This window comes from Pteropus medius, unplaced genomic scaffold (genome assembly GCF_902729225.1).
Source record: "Pteropus medius unplaced genomic scaffold, Ma_sr-lr_union100, whole genome shotgun sequence".
Taxonomy (NCBI): Eukaryota; Metazoa; Chordata; class Mammalia; order Chiroptera; family Pteropodidae; genus Pteropus; species Pteropus medius.
In genome coordinates, this window is record NW_024351730.1 from 2,049,942 (window position 1) to 2,077,383 (window position 27,442).

General features: G+C 37.0%; 1 protein-coding gene and 1 long non-coding RNA gene across 2 annotated transcripts in view; one reads left to right on the forward strand and one right to left on the reverse strand.

Annotated features, from left to right (window-relative positions):
• Positions 1-15,580: 15,580 nt before the first annotated feature.
• On the reverse strand, positions 15,581-24,541 carry LOC120588013 (uncharacterized). Its single transcript, XR_005649117.1, has 3 exons — positions 24,469-24,541; positions 21,359-21,524; positions 15,581-17,776 (listed from the first exon to the last, which is right to left on the reverse strand). It is a non-coding gene; the product is annotated as an uncharacterized LOC120588013 (long non-coding RNA).
• Positions 24,542-24,601: 60 nt separating this feature from the next.
• The window catches only part of SLC30A9 (solute carrier family 30 member 9), a 70,844-nt gene continuing 68,003 nt past the window's right edge, over positions 24,602-27,442 (forward strand). The window contains exon 1 of the mRNA XM_039845104.1: positions 24,602-24,843. Within this exon, the coding sequence (XP_039701038.1) occupies positions 24,732-24,843 (112 nt within the window). The 5' untranslated portion in view covers positions 24,602-24,731. The remainder of the gene's footprint in view (positions 24,844-27,442) is intronic.

Consider the following 27,442-nt stretch of genomic DNA (forward strand, 5'->3'; position numbering starts at 1 on the left):
TTTGAAAGTGTTATGTTATAGAAAACGTTTACAGTTAATTAGAATTAAGCTTTCCATTGTGCTTCACTGTTTTATTGTTAGAAATAAGATGAATTTGAACATTTCTGTTGTCCTCAGTTCATCACAAATAATAGGAACGGTGTAATTTAATGGTTTAATATGAAACTGGAAAAAATACGGCCTAAGGTGTAACTGGGAAAAAAAATTGTAGTTGATCTCCCAGCTTTTTGCCTGCTTTTGCTTCTGTATTTTTTTGTTCAGTGAAATTTACAGCCTAGTGAATTAGTTATTTATAATCCGGAAATTATCCACAATATAGCGTATATCCAAAGTCATAAATCAATGCAAGATAACAGAGGAATATTCTGGGTAGAGAGTTGTTTATAGAGTTAGCAGAGGGTGTTTATAGAGTTAGCAGATATTTTCTGTAGCAATTTTAACAGCTTGTACTAAGCAAAACACCATTCAAACAAGTTAAACAAATCCTTGTCCGTTTAGAGATTATAATCTTGAGGCATTATGAAAATCAGTTGTATAAAGGCAATTCAGATAGGTGATTAAATATTGAATTAGTAAATGAGTTGTCCACATAAGGGAAAAGTGTATAATAGCCTTATTAATAAACAATATTAAGAAAATTGATTTTCTAAAGGTATAATGGTATAGGGTCTTGGTATAATGAATCAACATATTTCTATATTACCAGCCTTGATCCTCCACCATGCTTTATCCTCACCTCCATTCACTTTTCCTTCTGGTTTAAATAATTTAATATTTTATATCAGTTAGTAAAATTTTTGCTGTCTCTAAAAGATAATCCTTTTTAAGATCAATGTTAAAAAATTAGTAATTAACATAGATCTTTTAGACTGGATGCCTAGAAGTGATTGACTAAAAACACTCTGGTATGAAAAGGCTTACTCGATCTTAAAACAAGCATAAAATGAAGGGAAGGTTAAATTCTAGTATTCAGTAAAAGGAAGACATTTCTCTCTATATTGCTGCCCTCAGAGAAAGACAAACTACCACCCTCTTGGCGAAGTGATAGGAAGGGAGATTTTGCTTTCCGACTCTACTATCCTAAAAGAGATAGTGTATCCAGTGGTTTTTCCATTGAAAACATGGGAGCGTGGGATTTTGGTGGCCTTACCAGAAACTTGGGGCAAGTCAGTTCTTCAAAGGAAGGGAGTGCTGTTAACCAAAAAGGAGGTAAGTAATTTGGGGCGATGCCTATAAATTAAGAAAGAAATGTAGTGCTAGAATCATTGTTCTTATTAAATTGCCTTTAAAACTAAACATTTACAAATTGTGAGATTTAGGTCAATTTATTCCCCCCTTTTTTAATTATGTGTCCTTAAAAAAATACCCAGTAGTATATTATATTTTTTCATTCTCCAAATTTAGAACTTACAAACATTATTACCTAGAGTTCTAAGAGGTATAGGCCATTTCATTTAAGTAACCAAAAACCCTCTAGACAAATGAAACTTGCAGTGATCCAGGATAAAATGGATGTCTTTTTTTTACAACTCATAAAAGATATAATTGTATATGCAGGTTTCTCCCATCTGAAGTAATGATCCTTGATACTATGAATTATCAAGTTCATATTTTGTAGTTCAATTTAGTGATATCTAAAGCGTTTAGTTACTCTTGAAATGCTTAGAAATTACCTTTTTTCCCCTTTATCTAAAAGGCTGAACTTTTTGGGGGGGCTTATTATACTATTGGGCTTATTTTGAATGAGCGTTTCTTATATGAACTTTATATTTCCCTTTCCTGAGGACAACTCTCAATTTCAAAATAAAAGCGGAACAGTTTTTAGAAAAATAATTTGGGCCCTTTTATACTTTTAGTTATATGGATATATTGCTGGGAATAAAATCTTTTCAAAGTGAGTAAACAGGTACCCTAATAATTAGAACATACTAGACAGTTTTTTTCTTTTTAATATTGTAGTTAAGTCAAAGGATATATAAGGCTTATTACAACTCTTGGTTTTTTATGTTCATTGCTCTAAAATGGTTTTATGGCAGCTGTAATTAACTATACATATTTATATAGTACTAATACGCTTTAACATCAATATCTTTTAACCCTTTGACATTAAAATGTACAAAGAACCTTAAGCAGGTTTGTAAAATCTTTCTTAGTTTACTTTCTATATACTGTTACCAGATTCTCATATTTTAAGACATTAGAATCTCATTTTAATTACAAGCAAACTGCCCCCTGAGGGCAAGTTTTCTGAAAAATAATTCTAGTGGCTCTCATTTTGCATGAACAAGAAACCACGGGGGTGGAGGAGTAAAGAACCATCGTTTGACTTGATTTCATTTCCAGTTTTTACATTAGACACCTAACCAAAGTTATAATTATGATTTCTACCTTTTAATGTTATAAAAGTTTTTAGACCATTATCATTGGTTAATAATTAGTTTTCAAGATGCCTAAGTAAGCTAATAAAACATTTTTCATTATATTTGTCTCTATTTTAAGACCAAGAAACCAAAATTCCGCAAATCAGTGAGAATTCCTGACTGATAATTTATGAAGGAAATCAGAGTACAACCCTCATTCTGATCATGTTCGCTTTAGTGAGTGTGCATTTTTATAGTCTAAGTGACTGTCTTAGGAAACAGCAGCCTATGGATGTTCTTTGGGATATCATCATCATGAATATTCATGCAATTCTTTTTTTAAAATTTGTAACATAAATGATTCTATACTTAGGAAATGCCTCCATATATTTGCTTTTTGACCGAACTCCGGTCTTCTTAGACATTCACATGTCTTCGAGATTTGAGCAAGTATAAAAAGAGATAACTCTTTTATAAATTAACATTTTTTGGTTATCAATAATGGTTCTCTTATAAATAGATCTCCTAATGCCAATGCCAAGAAAAAAAGTATTGCATTAACATTTACACCAAACACTCAAATTATTTAATACATTATCGCTCACAGACATCAGAACTAACACTGGTTATTTTAGTGTCACGTCTGTATAATCTGCTTAGGTTTTATTTTTCATTTGTTTGTTTTTCTATTTCATTTTCCCTCTTACCATTTTGGAATTTATATACACTTGCTACTATTTCTTTTTCTTTCTTTTTGAAAATATATATGTACATATTTATTTTTCAGTTACACTTGTCATCCAATATTAGTTTTAGGTATACAACATGGTGATTAGACATTTATAAGACAAAGTGATCACACTAATAAATCCAGTACCCATCTGACACCATACATAGTTATTACAATATTATTGACTGTTTCTTATGCTGTACTTTATAGCCCCATGACTATTTTGTAACTCCCAATTTGTACTTCTTAATTCCTTCCTCCTTTTTACCCACCCTCCCTACCTCACTCCCATTTGGTAACCGAAATGTTTTCTATGTCTATGAGTTTGTTTCAGTTTTTATTTTGTTCTTTAGATTCCACATGTAAGTGAAATATAGCATTTCTTTATCTGACTTACTCCACTCAGCACAATACCCTCTAGGTCCATCCATGATGTTGCAGATGGCAAGATTTCATTCTTTTTTATGGCTGAGTAACATTCCATGGTGTGTGTGTGTGTGTGTGTGTGTGTATGTATGTGTGTGTGTGTGTGTGTACATACATACATACATACATACATACATACATACATACCACCTTTTCTTTATCCATTCATACATTGATGGCAACCCAGATTGCCTCCATATCTTGGCTATTTGTAAATAATGCTGCAATGAACATATGGATTCACACTGCCTTTGAAGTAGTGTTTTGGGGCTCCAGATAAATACCCAGAAATGGGATTACTGGATCCTTCTGTCTATTGTTATAGCCTTTGTTTTAAAGTCTATTTTATCTGGTATAAGTATTACTAATCCAGCTTTTTTTCATTTATTTCTATTTTCATGAAACATCATTTTTTCACCCCTTTACTTTCAGACTTTGTGTGTCTGTTGCTGTGAAGTGAGTTTCTTGTAGGTAGCATATGTAAGGATCTTGTTTTCTGATCCATTCAGCCACCATATCTTTTGATTGGAGCACCTAATCTATTTACAACATAATTGTTGACAAATAGTAGTAATTGCCATTTTATTATTTATATTTTTAATTTTTTTCCTTTTTTCTTCTCAAAGAAGTCCTGCTAACATTTCCTGTAATACTGGCTTGGTGGTGATGAACTGCTTTAGCTTTTTCTTGTCTGGAAAGCTTTTTATCTGTCCTTCAATAATAAACGATAGCTTTGCTGGCTAGAGTAATCTTGGTTGTAGGTCCCTGCTTTGTATCATTTTGAATATTTCCTTCCAGTGTCTTCTGGCCTGCAAAGTTTCTGTTGAGACATCACCTGACAGTCTTATGGCAGCTCCCTTGGAGGTAACTAATTACTTTTCTCTTGATGCTTTTAAGATTCTTTGTCTTTAAGATTTGGCATTTTAATTATGATGTGTCTTGGTGTCGGCCTGTTTCGGTTCATCCTGTTTGGGACTCTGCACTTCCTGGGCTTGTTTGTATGTCTATTTCCTTCACCAGGTTAGGGAAGTTCCATCATTATTTCTTCTAATAGGTTTTCAATTCCTTGCTCTCTCTCTCCTCCTAGTATCCCTATGATTCGAATGTTGGTATGCTTGATGTCCCAGAGGCCTCTTAAATTATCCTAATATTTTGGGTTCCTTTTTCTTGCTGTTCTGATCGTTTTCTGCTACCTTCTAAATCGATTTGATACTCTGTCTAATCTTCTATTGATTCCTTCTAAGATATTCATTTCAGTTATTCTTCATTTCTGACTCTTTGTTTTCTATTTCTATTTTTATGTTTTCTATGTCTTAAAATTCTCACTCACTCTATTCTTGCCCTAAGTTTATCGAGTATCTGTATAACCAGTGCTTTGACTCTGCATCCGGGAGATTGCTCATCTCCATTTTGTTTAGTTCTTTTTCTGGAGCTTTCTTTTCTTTCATTAGGGACACATTTCTTTGTCTTCTCATTTTTGGCTGCCTCTGTGTATGTTTCTATGTATTACGTAGAGCTGCTATGTCTCCCAGTCTTGGTCAAGTGGCCTTATGTAGTAGTAAGTGTCCTGTGGGGGCCTGTGGCACAGACTGCCTGGTCACCTGAGCTGGGTGCTCCAAGTGTGTCCCTTATGTTGGTGGTGTGTTCTCCTGTCATAGATGAACCTTGTTTGCTGTTCGCATGTCAGTAGGAGGGATTGACCCTCTGGCTGATTGGTTTTGAGGACTAGCCAGTGACTACAGTGGAGGGCTGTCCCTACCTAGCAGGATACATTTTAACTGGGCTCTGGTGCCTGGCCAGTATGCCTTTTGGGTATATCATCCTTGGATGTTACCTCAGGTGTTGCTTCAGCTCAGGTGGAAGCCAGCTACCAGGTGTGCTGGCCAGTGTCTCCTGGGAGGGTCCCCTCCACAGGCCAAATTCAGCCCCAGCCTGTACCCTGCCCAGGGCAACCTAACATGAGCCACCAAGCAATCTGCAGTTGGCCATCACCTATGCTGAGCTGAGATGGGCCTCGAGGCTGTGCCGCAAACAGAGGTCAGCTGCCACTAGTGGTGGGGTTGGGACTGCTCAGCAACAAGTATGGGGCTCACCAAGTCCTGATGCTACTTATATGTGTTTTGTGAAAAAGATAGGCTGTTTGTATGGAAAAGCCACTGGAAGCAGCGTCAGTGGGCCCAAAAGTTGAGTAGGGCAGGGCCTCAGAGAATCATGAGGGTGGTGTTAATAGTGTCACTCAGGTTGATAGAGACTCATATGGAGGCCACCTGCGTCTGCACTCTGGGTGTGGGGAGAGCTCAAAAAGGAACAGTGGCTTCTTCAGCACTTCCATCTGGGAGAAAGCTGCCCCTCCAGTCCTTTCCCTGAATCCAGACAACTCAGTTCCTCCCCATATGTCTCTGGCACCTTTTGAGCTGCTATTTTAGTACTGGAGCTCAGAGTGAGTTCATCAACAGGTAAGTCCACTCACTGGCCCTTTAAGAACACTTGGGACTCCAGCAGCCCTGTGTCTAACTTAGCCACAATCTCCACTGATTTTCACATCCATATTTTGTGGGGCCTTCTCTTCCTAGCACTGGAACTTTGATCTGGGGAGTCTGGGTGGTGTTGGGACTCCTTGCTCCTCCAGAGGACATCCACAACTGAGATACCCCTTACTATTTGTTTGTTTATTTATTTATTTATTTCATTTTTTATTATGCAGACATTGGTTAATGAAGTCCAGTAAGTTTCAAGTGTACAATTCAACAGTAAATCATATATATTTTGCATTGTATGTTTATCAACTATAGTTAGATTTCTTTCTTTCACCACATATTTGACCCTTTTTACCCCATCTACCTCTCCCTTTCTCCCCTAAAGTCTTAGTAACCACTCGTCTGCTGTCGATGTCCATGGGTCTCTGTTTGTCCTCTTAGTTTGTTGCTTTTAGGTTTATATCCCACATATAAGTGATATCATGGTTTTCAACTTTTTCTGTCTGCCTTATTTCACTTAGCATGATTATCTCAAGGTTCACCCATGTTGTCGCAAATGGCGGTATCTCATTTCTTATGGCTGAGTAAAATTCCATTATATGTATATGCACGACAGCTTCTTTAGCCAGTCATCTATTGTAGGACACTTGGGTTGCTTCCACGTCCTGGTCACCGTGAATAATGCTGCTATGAACATCGGTGTGCAAATATCTTTTCGGATATGTGTTTTCAAGTCTTTGGGGTAAATACCCAGTAGAAGGATTACTGGATCATATGGTAGATCAATTCTTAGTTTTTTGAGGAACCTCCAAACTGTTTTCCATAGTGGCTGTACCAATTTGCAGTCTCACCAACAGTGTATAAGGGTTCTTTTTTCTCCACATCCTCTCCAATGCTTGTTATTACTTGTCCTGTTGATTATAGCTATTCTAACAGGTGTGAGATGATATCTCATATTGGCTTCAGTTTGTATTTCCCTAATAGCAATATTGAGCATCCTTTCAACAATGACTGTTCAGGTCCTCTGCCCATTTTTTCATTGGATTGTTTGTTGTTGTTGTTGTTGTTGCTGAATTGTATGCATTCTTGTATATTTTGGATATTAGATCCTTATTGGAGGTCTTGCTTGCAAATATATTTTCCTATTTGGATGGTTGTCTCTTTACCTTGATGATTTCTTTGGCTGTGCAGAAGCTTTTTAGTTTGATGTAGTCCCATTCATTTATTTCTGCTTTTCCATCTCTTGCCTTTGAGGTCATAAATTCATAAACTCCTCTTTAAGTCCAAGGTCGATTAGTTTAGATTCTGTTTTCTTCCATGCAATTTATTGTTTCAGGTCTTATATTCAGGACCTTAATCCACTTTGAGTTAATTGTGGTGTGTGGGGATAGACAACAGTCTTGTTTTTTTCTTTTGCAGGTGGCTTTTCAGTTTTCCCAGCACCACTTATTAAAGAGGCTTTCCTATCTCCACTGTATGTATCTGGCTCTTTTGTGGAAAATTTTTAGCCTATATAAACATGAGTTTACTTCTGGACTCTTGATTCTGTTCCACTGGTCTGAGTGTCTGTTTTTCTGCCAGTACAATGCCATTTTGATTATTATTGCTTTGTAGTATAATTTGAAGTCGAGTAGAGTGATGCCTCCAGCCTTGTTCTTCTTTTGCAGAATGGCTTTGGCGATTCAGGGTTTTTTGTGCTTCCATACAAATCTGATGTTTCTTGTTCTACTTCTTTAAAAAGTGCTGATGGGATTTTGATGGGGATTGCATTAAATCTGTATAATGCTTTAGGTAATAAGGTCATTTTAACTATGTTGATTCTTCCAATCCAAGAACATGAAATATCATTCCATTTCTTTGTACTTTCATTTTCTTTTAATAGGGTCTTATAGTTTTCATAATAGAGGTCCTTCACATATTTTGTTAAACTTATTCCTAGGACTTTTATTGTTTTTGTTGCAATTGTAAAAGGAATTATTTTTTCCACTTCTTTTTCTGACAATTATTAGACAATTATTAGAGTATAGGAATGCTATGGATTTTTGAACATTGATTTTGTATCCAGAAACTTTACTGTATTTGCTTATTGTTTCTAGTAGTATTCTAGTGGAGTCTTTAAAGTTATCTATGTACAGAATCATGTCATCCACAAATAGTGACAGTTTGACTTCTTCATTTCCTATCTGGATGCCTTTTATATCTTTCTATTGCCTGATTACACTCTCTAGGACCTCCAATGTTATACTGAGTAACAGTGGTGATAGTGGACAGCCTTGTCTTGTTCCTAATCTAAGAGGAAAGGTTTTTAGCTTTTCAGTGTTAAGAAATGTTGGCTGAGGGTTTTGTCGTATATGGTCTTTATTATGTTAAGGTACTAATCAGTTTTGTTAAGTGTTTTGATCACAAATGGATGCTGTATCTTGTCGAAGGCTTTTTCTGCATCTATTGATATGATCATATGAGTCTTATTTTGTAATTTGTTTATGTAGTGTATCTCATTAATCGATTTGCGTACATTGAACCATCACTGTGCCCTTGAGATGAAGCCCACTTCATTATGATGTATAATCTTTTTAATATGTTGTTGTGTTTGGTTCACTGGTATCTTAGGATTTTTGCATCTCTGTTCATGAAAGATATTGGTCTGTATAGTTTTCTTTTTTTGCGATATCTTTACTGGGTTTTGGTATCAGGGTAATATTGGCCTCATAAAATGAGTTAGGGAGTATTGCCTCCTTTTCAATTTTTTGGAAGAGTTTTAGGAGAAGAGGTATTTCATCTTCTTTGAATGTTTGAAGAATTCACTGGTGAAGCCATCTGGTCCTGGACTTTTACTTTTTGGTAGGTTTTTGACAATTGTTTCAATTTCCATACGGCTCATCAGTCTATTTAGATTTTCCAGTTCTTCTTGATTCAGTCTAGGAAGATTGTATTTTTCTAAGTACTTGTCCATTTCTTCTAGGTTATTAAATTTTGTCATATAATTTTTCATAGTAATCCTGTATAATCCTTCATATTTCTGTGATGTCTGTTGTCATTTCTCCTCTTTCATCCCTGGTTTTATTTGTGTCCTTTCTCTTTTTTCTTTAGTGAATCTAGCCAGGGGGTTGCCAATTATATTAAACTTCTCAAAGAACCAGCTCTTTGCTGCATTTATTTTTTCTATTGTATATTTTTCAATTTCTTTTAATTCTTCTCTAATTTTGATTATTTCTTTCCTTCTGCTTATTTTAGGTTTCATTCGTTCTTTCTAGTTTTTTAAGATGAAGCATTAGGTTGTTTATTTGGGCTCATTCTTGTTTTCCGAGATTGGCCTGTAATGATATGAACTTTCTTCTTATTACTGCATTTACCGTGTCCCAAAAGTTTTGATATGTTGTACTATCACTATCATTTGTTTCTATGTATCTTTTGATCTCTCTTTTTATTTCTTCTCTGACCCAGTTATTCTTCAGTAGCATGTTGTTTAATCTCTATGTGTTTGTGGCTCTTCCTGCTTTCCTTTTACAGTTGATCTCCAGCTTCAAAGCATTATAATCAGAGAATATGATTGGTATGATTTCAACTCTCTTATATTTGTAGAGGCTATCTCTGTGGCCCAGTATGTGGCTGATTCTTGAGAATGTTCCATGTGCACTAGAGAAGAATGTATAAGCAGCTGCTTTGGGATGAAAGGCTCCATAAATGTCAGTTATGTCCAGTTGGTCTAATGTGTCATTTAAGGATGTTAATTCCTTATTGATTTTTCTGTCTTGGTGATCTGTCCGTTTCCGACAGTGGAGTATTTAGGTCCCCTACTATGATAGTGTTTTGGTCTGTTTCTCCCTTTAGTTCTGTTAGTAATTGCTTAATATATTTTGGGGCTCCCTGATGGGAGCTTAAATATTAATTATTGTCTTCTTAATGTATGATTTCCTTTATCATTATGAAGTGTCCCTCAGTGTCTTTCTTTACCTTTTTTATTTGAAGTCTGTTTCACCTGATATTAGTACCGCTACTCCCGCTTTTCTCTGAATGCCATTTGCTTGAAATACCATTTTCCACCCTTTCACTTTGAGTCTATATTTGTCTTTGGAGCTGAGATGTGTCTCCTGAAGGCAGCATATGGTTGAGTTTTGTTTTTTCATCCAATCTGCAACTCTGTGCCTTTTTATTGATGAGTTCAGTCCATTTATATTTAGGGTGATTATTGAAATATAAGGTTATCCTCTAGCCATTCTCCTCTCCTTTCCTCCCCCACCCCCCTTTTCTGGTAGCTCAGTGTTTCCATTGCTTCTTTGCCCTTGTGTTTCTGACTTTTTATTTTGGTTGAGTTTTGTGCATTTTCCCCTGGTCTTTGTTTTATATTATGTATTTCAGGTCTGAATCTTTGGTATGTGGTTACCATTACGAATATTTAAAGGATAGTTATATACATATATACAGTAGTTCATTTTCTTCTGCGTGTGCTTTATCTCCATTCCCCTTTGCAAAATTGGTTCTTTGAATCCTCTCCTTTTCAGTCATTGTTGTCTCAATTTGTCCCTATGTTTGCTGAATGTTCATTACTGTCTTGAAATAGCAGACCTTTTATTTTTTAAACTTATAATACCCTGTTCTTAATAAAGGTTGTACTACTCTGCTTCTGTGTGCCTGCTAGTTGCTTTACTCAGTATTTCCTATAATGCAGGCCTCATAGTGGGAATTCCCTCAGTTTTAGTATGTCTGGAAAAGTCTTAATTTCTCCTTCATATCTAAAGGAGAGCTTTGCTGGATACATTTTTCTTGGCTGGTAATTCCTTTCATTTAATAGTTTGAATATTTGATTCCACTGCTCTCTTACTTGTAAGGTTTGTGCTAAGACACCTAATGGTATTCTAATTGGCTTTCCTTTATAAGTTACCATCTTCTTTTACCTCTCATTGTTTTTCATTTTTTTGGACTCTTCTTCCTTCTGATTTATTTCTAGATTTCTGTCTTCAATATCACTGATCCATTCCTCCATTTGGTCCACTCTATTTCACAAGCTTGCTCTTCCATTCTTCATCTCTTTCAGTGTGTTCTTCATCTCCAGATGTTCTGTTTGGTTCTTTTTTAGGATTTCGGTTTCCTTGCTAAAAAACTCATTCTGATAAATAAATACATACATAAATAAACTAATTAATTAATTTAAACGAATAAAAATAAAAAACGCATTCTGATCTAGTTATTTTTTCAGCTCCTGGAATTGTTGCTATGACTTTTTCTTGATCTCATTGAGTTTTTTCAGAAGTACCATCCTGACTTCTCTGTCATTTAAGTTGCATATTTCTATGTCTTTAAGCTTATTTCCTGGAGATTTTTCTCTTTTTTTCTAAGCTGCCTTGTCACCTTGGTTGTTTATGGTGTTTAATGAACTGTTTCTCTGCTTGGGCATTAATGGAAGTGTATTCTGCCTTTTTTTCCCCCGCCAGAAAGAAGATATTATTATATAAAAGTATCTCTTTAGCCTGCTGCTAAGAAGGTATTTTTCTTTTGCTTTCCAGTAGGTGGCATCTGAGCCTCTTAGATCCCTTTATGTAAAGCTTTAATAATGCCTTTTTTTCCTTATATTCAATCACAATCGCTACTCTTGTTCTCAGTCTTTGTCAGTGTTAGCAACAGTTTCAGTAGCGTTTGCTCAAATTCTTAGGCTCCACAGTGTTCAGTCTTTGAGCATATTGGGAAAGGGAGTGTCCTCTAGGTTGGAAGATGCGGGGTGTGGCTCAGCCTCATGTTTGGCAACTGTGGCTGGAAATGATCAATTGTTGCTTCTCTTGCATCCCCACTTTGTTTTGCTTTCTGCCCTGATCCCTGGGCACTGCTTGTGTGTGGAGTGTGCAGCTATCTCAGGCAGGGCTGTTCAGAAAACATACTGCACCTTCTCCCCTCCCTTCCTCCTCATCCTGCCCAGAGCTCAGGCTATGAGTGGCAGCTTCTTTGTTCCACGCAGTCTGCTACCCAACTCCCATGGCTCTGACTTCTGGTAGCCCTTATGCCAAGATCACTTGCTCAGATTGGATGTTATTTTGTCGAGTTTCAGATGTTCAGCTTATAATTATTTCAAGGGGAGAGATCTGGGGACATCTCTCACTCTGCCATGCTTCTGACATCATTCCGCCCTCCCAATTTTTAACTGCCACTTGTGTTGTAGGACCAGCCTGTTTCATGTCTCTGCCCCTCCTACCAATCTTGAGATGTTCTTCTCTATGTCCTTAGTTGTAGGACTTATGTTCAACTAGACTTCGGGTGATTTTCAATGATGGTGGTTCTGTAGTTTAGTTGTAATTTTGATGTGGTTGTTAAAAGGAGGCAAGCATAGTTTCTACCTACTTTTCCATCTTGACTGGAAATCTGTTTCTTTTTAATTTATATCTTTTCCATTACAATTTAGCAATGTGAACATACATAATAAAGTTTGAGGTTAAAAGGATTTAAATTTGCTTCTTCCAGGTGCCTTAGGGTGCTACCAAACTGGGCCACTTTAAACTTTAAGCTCTAGGTTTTTTTCCTGTATAAGAAATATAAATTTTGGGCACAATGTTACAAATATTGGCTGCTTGTTATGACTTATTAGGGGTGATTTTTCTTCTCTCCACCTTGCACCAAGGAGAAAAAGGTAACTTTCCTAGCTGTCTCTTTAGATTTCAAATGCAGTGGTTTGTTATGCAAACATATCCTATTAAGAGTCCCCACCTTGGGCATGCCATTGCGTCCCACCCCTTACTCCAAGTTTACTAGGAACCAAGATAGATTACCTGTGAGTATTCACTCTTTCTGAAAAATCTTTGTATTTTGCCAACTTGGGGTTGCTCCTTAGGTGTATGGCTGGGGGCGGGGGGCAGGGGGTGAAAGGAGGTTCCTTCCCCATTTAACATAATTTTAGGTTAATTTAAATTGAAAGATTACTGGGTGTGTCTAGTAGGCCATACTACCAGAAACAGATCAGTCCAAAGTTAGGCTTTTAGATTTGAGAACCAGTCAGCATTCAGAGAAATTTTTGTTTGGTAGAGTTTTATTCTAAAGAATCTGAACAACCCAAAGCTTCCTCCAAAGATGGATGGGACCTGAATGATCCTTTATTGCACATCCAAGACACAGTTGGTGTTGTAGCTGCCAGCCCCCCGAAAGACACACGGACCACCAGAAATCAGTGAGTTATAGGAAACATGCTCTTTATTCAGCCAGCTGGGTCTGCCAGGGGTACACAGACCCCAAATTCAGCAGCCCCGAAATGTAGAGGTACAGGGTTTTTAAGCCCTAAATCCCATTCCTCATTCTGTCTTAAACACAAAGGTCTATTTTTCTCTTATTCAGTACCTGTCAACCCACAGATTGGTTGTGCAAGCAGGGGTACAGAAGCAGAAAGCTTATTGATAGAATGTTATGTTCCCATGGGTGATAGCCTATGTTCCCATGGGCGATAGCCTATGTTCCCAAGGGCGATGGCCAAGCAGTAATTTTCCAGCCAGCACATTGGGAACCTAATGGGAGGCAGGAGGAAAGAAAAGATTTGGGAGAAGTGGTGAACAGAGGGAAGGAGATGGTGGAGAGGCAAGAGAAAAATGGGACTACCGTATACTTGAGGTGGATTCTATGATGTAATCTGAAACTCCATGGGAAAATTAAATAAATGTTTCACCACATTCTCTGGGCTTGCTTTTTTTTTTTTTTTTATTCAAGATATCTCTGTTTTCCTTTCCGGTGATGTATTAAACTGACATACTAGCTCAAATGTTAAAACATGATCAAGGAGTTACAAATATATATAACAGGATAATGTCATGAAGTCCACAAATGGTCTTCCAACCTGTAGACATTCCCTTCATTTCCCTGGGCCTCAGTCCCCTCATTTGTAGAATGTGGCCAGTAGAGAATTATGCAGAGGATTGTTTGAGGCGAACATATTGGTATACTTTAAAGGTTTGTAAAAATTGCTACATTTTATATTTTATATATTATGCTTCTTGTTTTACCTTAGGAGATTCTGGGACTCTTAGAATCTAAAGAACTTCCTTCAAGATCCTACTTGAGTCAGTGTTAAAACTTATGTTACCATGTTTTATGTCAACACCTTTCTGGGCAAAAAAGAAACTTTGGACCTGTTAAGAGAATTTTTTTCCCTTTTCCTTCAGTAAAGTAAACAACATTGACAGTTGGATTTTTTTACTCTTAGGTAAATTCCAGGGACATAAAGGCATATTATGCAAGGGACAGAAAACAAAAGTGCTATTAGTAAAATCAGATCAGCTTCTAATTATAAGAGCTCTCTCCAGAAGTACATCTTCAAAATCAGTAAATGATTAAAAGCCTTCTCCAAAACATGCTCTTTCTAAACTATCTCAAATTAATGCAAAAGAAGAATGCATAATCTATGAAATGCTTAAAACTAAATTTATATGTAATGTGCACAGAATGAGGCCCAGAGTTAAAATTCTATCTTCTTTAGGGAATCTGGCAGAGATTGGGAGTGACTTCTTATCTTAAGTGAGACACCTAAGAGATAGTGGAGATAACAGACCATTATCATTGGAAGGCAGTAGAGCTTGGCCAAGCTCTAGGGCTCTGAAGTCTGACAGACTTAATTTCAGTCTTTTTAGTTGTGTGATCTCTGTTTCTCCTATAAAATGGGGATAATACCCCATACATTGTGAGATGATAAAATGAGCTCAAGCTCATACAGTGTTTAACATAGTACTTCACATAAAAAGGGCTCAAAACATTTTGCCTATTATCATAATGTGTAGAACAGTTCTGTGGAGTGCTTTGTTAAATAAATTGAGTAGCTAACACAATTTCCCATTTATCCCAAAATTATTTTCCGGGTATAGTTCAGTAATAATTGATTTTGTAATGATGATCACCTCCCATTTTCTCCCATATCCAAGTACTGTAAAATACCGAATAGTCAAAGTTTAAATTTTAGAGATTACATGATATTGTGATACAATGTAAGAGTCTAGAATAAGGGTCATAACCCAGGTTTCGGTGGTGCCTATTTCATACAAATATATGACCTTGGATAATGCATTTAACTACTCTTCACATGTTTCCTCTTTTGAAAAATAGAGTAATATAGGATCAAAATCATTAATATGTGTATGTATGATAAAATGAGGTTTTCTTCCCTGCCATTCCTTCCATTTTCTAGAATGCTGAGTAATTCTTGAGGTTACATTAATTAATAGAAGGGTATTTTTAAAGTAATGTTACCTAGGGTAGTGAAGGAGGAAAAGTATCAGTACAATGAGGAAAGATCTAATTGCATTAGATATTTTATCTGGGGGTCAGACTCCCATGAGGACTTTTCCCTCCTGCCTCATGCATACTCAAATTCTGAAACCTGCCCACAATTGATAGCAGAACCAGCTGGAGCAGAGAAAGATTAGCAACATCCTTTGGAGGCTGGAGCTAGGACTTTAGGGAAGAGTGAGTATATCAAAAGAACTGAGACTGTGTATGTACAGAGCAGTGCTGTGCAACAGAAATATAATGCAAGGCACAAAGGTGAGCCATATATGTAATTTAAAATTTTCTAGTAGCACATTAAAAACAGTAAAAAGAAACAAATGAAATTAATATTTGTTTAATGTTTGATTTAACACACTACATCTGAAATATTATCATTTCAACAGTTAATATATTTAAAATTTTTTTCATATTGTCTTCAAAATCCAGTATGTACTTTATTCTTATAGTACATTTCAATTCAGACTAGCCACATATCAAATGCTCACTCTCCATATGACTGGCTACTAATGTATTGGACAATGAATATATTGAAGGTATGATGGAGATTGTTGGAAATTCTCTGGTGACTTTGGCGTTACCACACATTGTTCCCCCAGAGTCTAGGACTAAGATTCCATGGCTCTGAATAGAGTTTAGAGGTAAAATGAATAGATTAAAACAGTGAGACTCTTAAGTCTTTGCTGGCTTATAAACTTGTAGACTTTGTGTGGTTTGGATTACTTGGCCTGAAAATGAAGTCATGACTGAACATTCTTTGAGATTAAATTGGCCCACATTAATAAGACCGTTTTCTTATAGATTAAATTACCTTTCTCTTGTATAATATAGTGTCTTAGTCTGCTTTGGCTGCCATAACAGAATCTCATAGACGGGTGACTTAACAAATTAATATTCTCACAGTTCTGGAGGCTGGAAAGTCTAAGGTCAGGGTGCCAGCAAGGTAGATTTAATTCTCAGGCCTCTTCTCTTGGCTTGCAGGTAGCCACCTCCTGCACGTTCAGGTGGCCTTTCCTTGGTGGTATGTATGTGGAGAGAGAGATATATCTTTCTTTCTTTTCTTATAAAGCCACTAGTCCTATTGGCTTGGCCCTACCTTTATGACCTCATTTAACTTTAATTACCTCCTAAAGTCTTATGTTCAAATACAGTCACATTGCAGGTTAGGACTACGAGGGGAAAGTAGAGTTTGCCACCTCAAAATACGTCTTTTGGTTTATTATTTTAAGCTGGTTGTTTTTAAGAAAGACTCAGGAAAAACCTTTGACCTTCCCCCTAACTGCCTAAAAGAATTTAGATAGAGATGTGCTCCAGGAAAGGAGCTATTTTCATAGGTAACTACAGTTTAATAATAACTAGTGTGTGATAGGGAAGAACCTGGAAAGGCCCATTTGATCAAAGTCCTCTCTGTGTTCTGTTGTTAATGAAGGCCCAGCAAACATTTATTTACCAAACATTCATTTTTCCATCTCCATGTGAATTGCCTTCCTGGGCTTTGAAGTTCCAAACCACCACCTCCCCTTTCTCCTTAGCTTAAGATAGACTATAAGCCTTAATTGCCCTATCTGTCCTGGGTCTCACATTCTTATGGAACCCCTCTATGTACATATGTAACAAACTTAGTCATTTTCTCCTGTTAATCTGTCTCATGTTAATTTGATTAGTCCAGCCTGAAGAATTTAGAAAAGTAGGATGAAAATTAATTTTCCCTCCCCCACAACTTCAATTTAACAATTTGTGGAGGGGACACACAATTTTATCCATAGCACATGGGCTTAGAGTTCCAGATAAATATCCAGAAAATATTTTATAACTAAGAAATAAAAGTGAAACTTAGATGGTGGAATGCCACTTTAGAGTGTAGCTATGATTATAGCACTTTGATTTGTGAGTTAAAGGATCTGGCATTGTTCAAGGCTGGCTCTGAAACTTACTAGTAAGTGACTTGAGGCAAGTCTCTTCCACTTCTCGGTCTTAGTTTCCTTATCTGCAAAATAGGTAATACCCATCTTTTGAGGTGGTTGTGAATTTAATAACGGATGTAAAAGTGCTTTGTAAACTCTAGTGCTACTTAAATTTTTGGCAAAGTTACCAAATTACCATGTCCTGCACATAGTAAGCACTGAAAATAAATATTTTTAAATGACCTCAGCAGAGTAATGATACATATCAAATAATGTTAACTCTAAAGGTCTATATCAATGTGAAAGATTATTCTGCTAATAATAATATTGAGAATACATATATTTTTGCATTTTGATTTTCAGAAAACACATTAAATCATATATTTTAATCCTAGCTGTCAGAGTGTTATTGGAATGTCCCCAAACCAGTCTGTTAACAAATCATGTCAGGTATATCTCCAAAATATGTCCAGAATTGGACTATTTTTCTTCACCCACCTCAGTTACCACCATGGGCCAAATTATCTTCATCTCTCATCTAGACTGTTACAATAGCTTCTTCATTTTTCTCCCTCTTCGGCTTTTGTCCACCTCCTGATCCTATCTGTTCTCCATGCAGCAATCACAATGATCCTGTTAAATCATACATCAAAACGTGTTTCCTCTGTTCAGAAACCTTCCATGGCTTCCATTCTCAAAGCCCTTATTGTGACCTACCAGCATCTGCTTGATCACTCCCCTCTGGGTCCTTATTTCTTACTACTTTCCCCTTTGTTCACTGTGTTCCAGACACACTGGATTTCTTGCTTTTCCTTGAATGTGCCAAGCACACTCTTGCTCCAAGCACACAAGTAATTCCTTGTATCCCTTTTACCTAGAATTTGCCCTAGCTATCCATTTGACTCATTCCTTTACCTCTTTCAGATCTTTATTCAAATGTTACCTTGGTGAGACCTTTCCTGACCATTCTATTTAAATATGGTACACCCCACCTGTACTGGCATTTCTTCTTCTTCCCTGCTTTATTTTTCTCTACATTACTTATCACTGTCTTAGTGTTTATCATATAACACAGAATTACCAAATATTTATTTATCATGTCTCCTCCACCACAATGTATGCTTCATTAGGACAAGAATCATTTTTTGTTTTTCATTGCTAAAATCCAGTTCCTAAAACATAGTAGGCACTCAAAGAATACACAATTGAATGCTTGAACAAAATCCATTCTAATTCGTTAAACAGAAAAGGAATTTTTTAAAAAAGGATATTGGGTAGCTAGCAAAATCTGGAAGGAGGGGAGAATCAGGCGCGGAAGGTACATAATCAGGAAGGATGCAGCTTCTTATTGCAGTTTCCATTGGACACAGCCATCAGTATTGCTGGGACACTTTCCTGGATTTCTGCCTCTATTACCTCTGAAAACTGGATTGTATCTTTGCCTTATATCTCTTCCCTCACCAAAATATATTTCATAGGATGTCTCACTTTTCCCATTTTTTCCCTTCACATTGAAGCCTCTCATAGATTTCTAATGGTCGGTGAGAGCCTCTGTCACATCTGTGGGCCCTAGCTGCATAGGAGCCTGGAAAAGCAAGTTCCAGACATCTATTTTGGGGAGGTAAACCCACAAGTTGGGAAAATCCCTAGATATTGGAAATATGTTCAAAATATGCTGGGAAGCCACGCAACATAAATGTTCTTCACTAGCTCTGAGTTCTAAGATTTAAAACCTCAGGTCCAGAGACCTGAATTTAGTTAAAAAATGAATCCAGAATTTGTTTCCAATAGCAGCTGTTAAATAATCTATCTGCTTTCAAATGTATACTTCTTGATTCTTGACCTTGGTTCTAAGCTTTCTCAGTTGCATATTTTCTCCTTGACATCTTGGTAATTAAGAGCAAAAACCCATTGCTTGGAGTATGGTTTCCATCACAGACTCCTACTTCTTGGCTGGGGGGAGTTGGAGTGACTAAACAACTTGATGCTTTCTTTACTTATCAAAAAGGAATAAGAGTATGAGCCCATTATCAGAAACAGCAGCAAGGGTATAAAATATTGGACTGTTTCAGAGCTCACCTGTTACCATGAGAACCACTGTAATTAATAGCTAGGTCAGTGAGCAGCCTGCTGCCCAGTTTAAATGGGATATTAGATTCTATGACTAGTCTTGATACCATTTAACCACTCTTTCTATAACCAATTTTCTTCCTTTCTCTCTCTCTTTCTCCAAGTATGGAACAGGAATGACTCTGCTAAATTATCAGATATTTAAGCTTAGAAATCACTGTCATTACTACATAATTCAGTTGTGGAAATAACATGTAGCAGATTCTATGGTGCAAGTTCATGAATAATTTTTTTTTTGTACTCTGGCCTTTGATTGAAATTCACTTGTCAAAGCTATGGGGATTTGGTAACTATTCTTTCAACATTTTCTAAAATGTTTTTAGGATTTTAAAACACATCTTTGCTGCTCATTTTAAAATTTTATTTCATTTAGTTCTTTTCCATTTATTAAATTCTTCCATTTACTCCTATTCTTTGGAGAAGTCTCGTGGCTCTTAACGGTCTACTTCTGTTTAAGTACAAAGAGAAATGTGAAATTATTCAATTGATTTAATCATTATTGTAAAGAAGCCAAAGCTACAGTCAGGCTTGTTTACCATTTCATGGGCACAATTTAGGCCTCAGCTTTCCAGGACATATTTTCAGCTTGTTACAAACCATGCTTTGGCCTCCTCTCTCCAAAGCTGGCTCATTAACCAGGAAACAGGGCAGAGACAGGATTCTTTTCCTCCCATTTCAATTTCTCTATAGCTGCTTGTGTCCAGAGGTAAATATAGCCTAGCCAAAATTAATACTAGAATTGACTCAATTCAACCTCTTGAAAAAAAAAAAGGCTAAAAAGTAAAGGGCTGGATATTTTTAGAAAGAGCAAATAATTGGTGTAAAATTTCACAGAAACCTGATATATAAATATATATTATGTCAGACAAAAGTTCTATCTATCTATCTATCTATCTATACTGATATCAGACAAAAGTATTTCCAGCAAGCTACCCAAAGACAAAGAAAAGGAACATTAGAGGTGTTAGGAAAAGAGTAGTAAAGTTGATGGTGGCAAAGAAGCTAAAATGAAGCATGTTCATATTGCTGAAATATTTGGAAGATGGGTTTACAAGAGACTGAGAACAAAATAGAGCAAGATTCTAGCCCTGTTTATCTTTTTACTTTTCTATCCCCACTTTTATAGATATTTAAAGCAAGAAGATGAGAAATATTGCTCCCTGTTCCTCTCTCCCTGATTCCTAGCAGTGAAGCTGAAGTGGGGAAGTGGCTTCAGATTTGGATAGAGCTGGTGGATGGAAAAAACTGTCAGCATTAAGATGCATGCATAAGGATTTAAGAATTAAAACACACACACATTTGGGAGAAGCTGGTGGACACTGTCTTTAGTATGTAGTTCTGGATCGTAACTCTGAAAGAAGCAGGGTTTCTTAATAGTGGCACTACTGACATTTTGAGGGATATGATTCTTTGTCGTGACAGGCTATCCTGTACACTGTAGGATGTTTAGCAGCATCTTTGGCCTCCCCCACTAGATGCTAATCGTATCCAGTTGTGACAACCAAAATTTCACCAAACATTGCCAAAAGTTGCCACTAGTTGAGAACCACTGCTGTAAAGGCAATATGTTGTGGTTAGGCTGGGGAACATGGGACCTTGAGCCAGGGCAGGCATGGTGAAGGGCTGAAGGGGCAGAATTGTGAGGGGTACCTATGGAAAAATGGGAGGTGATGGTGGGTGAGGAAATTGTGTGGAATGCTGAGGACAGAGCATGTCGATTCACAAAAGAGAGGGAAAGGATCCAAAGGCTGAGATAGCCTTTTAGGGATATAAGTCAAAAAAGTCAGTTAACATTTAAGGGGAAAGCCTGGTTCCTCTTTTAAAGGTGGGATTGGCAGGTCAAGAAGAAAATATGCAATACTTTAACTGCCTGACTATGGTAAGGTTGCTGTCCCTTTCTGTAGGTCATTGTGGCTTATCTAGCTCATTGTCAGTGAGGATGTATGAGGATCCCAATAGGCCCTATTGAGGAGAAACTCAATCCCAAGCAGCCCTGCTATGCTTTGGTAGCTCCTTGCAAGGCTTACTCTGTCAGCTGATTCCCATCTGGCAGTGGTGAACTACATTTATTTGATACATACATACCTCTTGCCCCATGTTGTAGTGTTCCATGGCAAGTCTTCAGGCCTCACTTTCATTTACTCTCTGATTCCAACTCTGAGGTCTGTAGGATCAGACAGGATCCAAAGTCTGTATATCACCAGAATTGTCTCTGGTTCCTGTATTAACTCTCCCCAATGCTCAAAATTTCCTGCAAATTCATAGCATTGCTTCAGGTCAACATATTTGGTAGCTAATCAAACATCCAAATGGGGATGGAGATATCAGTCTCCTTTTTCAAGACACCCCAAAACTTTACAAATACCATGAATTAGGTACAAATTTCCTAAAAAGAACATAAAAGATAATAACTATTAATGAAACAAATAGATAATTTGGACAAATAGATAATTTAACATTAAGAACTTCCTTTCATCAAATGGCACTACTAAGAAAATAAGACAACCCAGAATGGAAGAAAGTATTTGTAATACATATGTCCAACAAAAGACTTGTTTCAGAATATATTAAGAGCTCATACAAAACAATAAGAAAAACACAATTTAAAAGAAAGGTGAGCAATAGTCTTGAATAGGATATGAACAGGATATCCAAATGGCCAAATATACATTTGAAAAGGCAACCAACTTCATTTATCATCAAGGAAATGCAAATTAAAATCACAATGCCATACCACTTCATAATGGCTAAAATAATAACAAAAAAATAGTAGCAAATATTGGTACAGTTGTGAGCAAACAGAATTTTCGCACACTGCTGTTGGGAGTACTAGTACAATTACTTTGGAAACTGCTAGTAACTGCTGAATCTGGGAGTTTGCATACCCTATGACCGGTTATTTCAGTCCTAGGAATATATCCAACAGAAATGCATATACATATCCATAATTTCTAATAGCCCCAAACTGGAACTACCCAAATGCTAATCACCAGTAGAATCGATAAACTGTGGGATACTCACATAATGGAATCCTTTATAACAATGAGAATGAACACAACAATATGGATGAATCCCACAAACATAATGTTGAGATAAAGAAGCCAGACTTTTTCGTATATTCTGATACATAATGTATAATTCATGCATATAAAGTATATATATCATCGGATTAATCTATGTTAGAGGCAAGATTAGTGGGTAGGAGGGTAGTGTCTGGAAGAGAGGCTTCTAGGAAGGTGGTAGTGCTGGGTACTGGTTACAGTTTTCTTCACCAGGTAAAATTCTTAGAGCTGTGCCCTTAAGATTTGTGCCTTTTGTGTTATACTATAATAAAAAGTTAAATTTTGAAAAAATTAGAATTTTTCTTGGCACCCCCAACTATGGCTTTGGGGAAAAAAATGCTTCACAAATGCTGCCCTCCCCAAAAGTACCAAATCCACATGCTCTCAGTCCCCAGTTTATTTCTCTCAAGGATATCAAACAGTTAAATCTCTCTTGTCCCCAGGAGTATTTAGTAACTTGATTTTCCCAGCTATAATAACTGTAATCTCAAACTTGTTCGATAACCTCTGAGGAAAAGGGTGTGCGTGTGGTGGAAACCATTTATATATAAATTCTTCTCTACTGGAGACCTTATTATGTGATACAGCATTGTGAGGGTTAAACAAGATAACAGCATGAGCCGCTTTATTCTTCAAACTTATTTGGCAAGTCAAAGTTTTTGGAGATTTATCAAAATTAATACAGTGTCTAAGTCAAGTTATGGCCCAGCTATATCAGGGGAAAGAAGGGGAGGAAAACAGAAACACATGGTGAAAATGTACTATTCACCAGCATTGTTATACCCATCACACAGCTGTGTTATTAAAATTATTTTAACAACCCTGCAAAAAATGCATTTTAAAAGTTTTTTTAATCTCAAAAGGAATATTCCCCTAAGAATTAGAAAATACCAATAAACGACAAGAAAATTAAAATCCTATTGTACCTAATAAAAATAAACTCTAAGAAGCTTTGATCAATTTTGATTAAAATGATAGTTGAAACCAGGGGCTACCTTAAGAATCCAAAGCATTTATGTTAGCATTATAGCAAAGGTTAATATTTACATAGTTACCATAAAATTAGTTAAGACTTTATGTATTTTATATCATAAAGTTGAATTTCTGTTCAAATCTAGTAATTAGATTTGAGTAACCTTGAGGTTATGAATATTTATGGAACAGCATTTTAAAATGACCACTTAATGTTTAAATTATGTCTTAAAGTTAAATTTGCTTACCAACTTTGTGATAATTTAATCACCATGACTTCATTAATCTGGTTGTACTTATCTAAATCAGCATAAAAGACTGTTGATTCTCTTAAAATTAAGAACATGCTAATTTATTTCCCCTTGAAATAGTTATTGTGTAGTAATACAGTTAAGTGATTCAGAGTAATTTAAAAACAAACCACTGTGCACTCCACTCAATTTATTTATGCCATTGTTTTAGTCCCTTGGAAACAAAACACAAGATTACAGATTCGGGATGCTTATTTTTCTATTCTGAGACAGAAAAAAAAAAGTAGATAATTTCAAATAGGGGTAAGGGTCTTTAAGAAATGCATACACGGCACAAAGGCAGAGAATAATCAGGCCTACGACAGCAAGGTTGGTCAAGGAGGCCTCTCGAGTTTGAGCTAAGACCTGAATGAACATGTCAGAGATAAGCAGTTAATGCCCTGGTTATATTGTTACGGTCTCTTTCTCTCCAGGACCAGACTAACTCCTGTTTTCACATCTGTACATTTCCGATTACGCAGACAAATCCTGAATTTATAAAAGTGTAATTCTCGTATTACAGACGAGAATCTGAGGTTCAGAGGCTAGTAGGCAAGTAACTAATTCCGAAGTGAGTACTTCCCTTCACGGTGTTGGGTTCACAGTGGTGTTACAGGCGAAGAATGATGTACTTTAGTAAAGGTTCGGAGAGTACTGAAAACACGTTGGCCTCCGTTAGGGCTTATCCGGGAAGCCTCCTTTCATTTCCAAAACAAGGTCCAGGTTTCAAGCCCAGAAAAAAAGATACAGAGACCCCAGTGGCTGTCACCTCTCCCAAGTTTTTCTTGGCTGTTAAGCTGCAAACAATTTACGCGATAACGTCAAAGCAAGGCGTAAAAGTACCGGCGCCGGAGAAGAAAGGAACATCTACTAAACTTCACTTGCAGCCACGCCCTCCCCACACCACCGAGTCCTGGTCCGAGGACGCAGTCTTGCGATGCGCGATGCGCGTTACGTCACTTCCGCTGCCTCCGCGGCGGGCGTCGCTAAATAACGCTATCGTTTCCGGGTCACTGTGGCCGCCCGAGGCGGCGCAAGCGTTAATGTTTGCTAGTGTCAGTCTATGGAGTCAGTTGGTGGCGGCGGCGAGGAGGTGGGAGGCGGTGACCGAGTAGGGGCCTTTGCCCCGCCAGGATGTTACCGGGCTTGGCCGCCGCCGCTGCGGCCCACAGATGTAGCTGGTCCTCCCTGTGCCGGCTTCGTCTGCGCTGCAGGGCGGCGGCCCGCGTCTTCAGCGAGCGCCAGGGTGAGTGTCCAGCCCCCGTGCTGACTCCGCGGGAGTAAGGGCTGGAGGACCAGGCCGGCTCGGCGCTTCGTCTCGGACAATACGCCTACTTGCTTTTTCTCCAACCTCAGAACCTTCCCTTCAGGTCTCCGCCTTTGCATTTAGGGCCGCGCAGCCCCCAGGGGCTCCTGACTGGCCTTGACCCCGGTCTCACCTACGGTTCTAGCACAGCCCCGGCGGAAATTTGCGAGCAGCTCACAGGCCGAGTCACTTAAGAGAAGCTGACTAGTTTTTACCACATAGAACATGATGTGCGCATCGCAGTGTCTGGTGGTGCCTCCCCCGGTCGCCCCCAGCAGTGGGAAATTACTCCACAAAGTTCCAGGGTCTTTTGAACTCACTGACTCATCTTTATTAAGTATTTTTGGCTGAGTAAATTTTCTCTACCTACTCCTTTCTTATTCCCAACTTGTTTTTTTTTTTTTTTTTAATTTCTTGGGAAGGCGGCGGCGGGTTTGTGTGTGGGTGCTATTCAGGTTTTCCGAATTATTGTTAAGAAATAGGGATTGACCATCCCACAGTCATTGAGTGAGCCCAATTTTGGACCGAAAAACCAAAGAACTCTTAAGTTCCGTTGAACATTCTTTTTAGTGAAAAATTATCTATCACAGTTGTAACCCAGAAAGTGTTGACGAGAATTTTTATCCCTCTACTTCAACATTCTTTTCTGACTCAATTTTAAATTGTCCGACAGTTTCCAAAATAACGTTGAACTGTAAATTTTGTTCAGGCTTACTTCCGTTTTGGCCATAACTTGGCGTACCATAGCTTGCTTGACGCTTGAGAACTGATAGGAACAATGAAGGGGAAACCTGAACCAAACCCACCCCGAAATTCTTGGGGATGCAAAGAGTATTTACAGAAAAATTCTCAAAAATTCATGTTTGAAAAAACTTGTGGCATGTTTGTGACCTCGCAATAAGAAGTTGAAAGTTTTACTCAAGTCATTCAAGTTTATAAGTAATATAGACTACAATGCCTATGCTGTGCAGATAAGAATATATTTGTATCTTTTATTTGCAGTAACTAAAAACTGGCCCTTAAAATTTCAGAAGGGTTTTAATTTCAACAGCACTGTTCTTGGGCTTTTTGGTGGTGATAGAAAAGTATAGTTGTTGAAATTTCCTGCGTTGGCAGTATAGCCAACTTTATGAGCAAAGTGGTTATACTGTACTCCAAAATACCCAAGTAAACTTTATAGCATAATTGCTTCTATTAACCAAGCAATTTCAGCATTTTACACTTAAATTAGGTGTAGTGGTTTTTGAATTTAGGCTAGTCTGCCCTTCAAGTCTTGGTAAAAAAGGAGTTGAAATAGTGTAATTTGTAATCCCAATTCTCTGTAGCTGTCATTATGTCAAAAATTGTGTGCTCTTTATCTCATCCATCCTTTGTGGGAGAATTTGAGGCTGGGAAAAACTTATAAAGAATAAGCAGAGAAAACCTTGAGGGAAACTTGCTTCCTTTGCATACTTAAAAATGAGAAATGCCCATTTGTCAAACTAACACTGAAAACATTTAAAGGTGAAAAGGAAAACTATTTTAGAGAAGCATTGTACCAAAGAAATATAATGTGAGCTGTGTGTGTAATTTTGAGTTGTCTGATAGCCATATTTAAAAAAATAAAAACATGAAATTAATTTTAATAATATATTTTATCCATTATAGTTAATATATTCCAACATGTAGTCAATATAAAAATTATTGAGATATTTTACATCATTTTGTACTGAATTTTTGAAGTCTATTGTGTATTTTACACTTACAGCACATCTTAGTTCAGACTAGCCACATGTCAGGTGCTCAATAAACAGTGGCTACTGTATTAGATAGTGCAGTTATAAAGTTAGTATCCCAAATAATAAAGAATTTTTACAACCCTGTGCACATTCCAGTAGAAAAGTGGGCAAAGGAAATGAATGAGTTGTTTTATTTCTGGGTAACTTCAGGCCTAGAGTCAAACTTATACCCTAAGTCTTCCAGAGGTCAGTCTCTTTACTAAAGAGACTATTTCAGTAGTTTTTTCCCAAAATTTTTAAGTACTTACATAGTAAAAACTAAATCACTGTTATACCTATTATTAAAGAGGTTAGTGTAAATTTAAAACACATAATAAGCAGAGTAGCATAGCAGAAGCTTTCTGGGCCCATAAAGCAAAAACTGTTCTTCATAGTAGTATTTATCACAGCAAAAACTGGAAACAGCAGAATGATTAAGTTATGAGAGGTCCCTATATTTTCTTTGTGTATTCAATAAAAACTTCTAATAACATGGAAAAACACTCCAGTTATAATGTTGCATGAAAAAGAAGCAAGAGACAATACAGTATGATTTCAACTATTGTAAATGTGACTGGTGAAATATCTGGAGTATGCATAATTTTTACTTATACCTTATAATTTTCTTTATTTTCAAAACAGTGCCTAATATTTAAAAACTAAGAATATTTCCATTGCAGAATTACTTCTAATATTATTACTGCTGATATTAACACACTATCTCTAGTTTACTTTTATACTTTCAGCTAGCCAAAAATGCAAGAAAAAAATAACCAAGACCA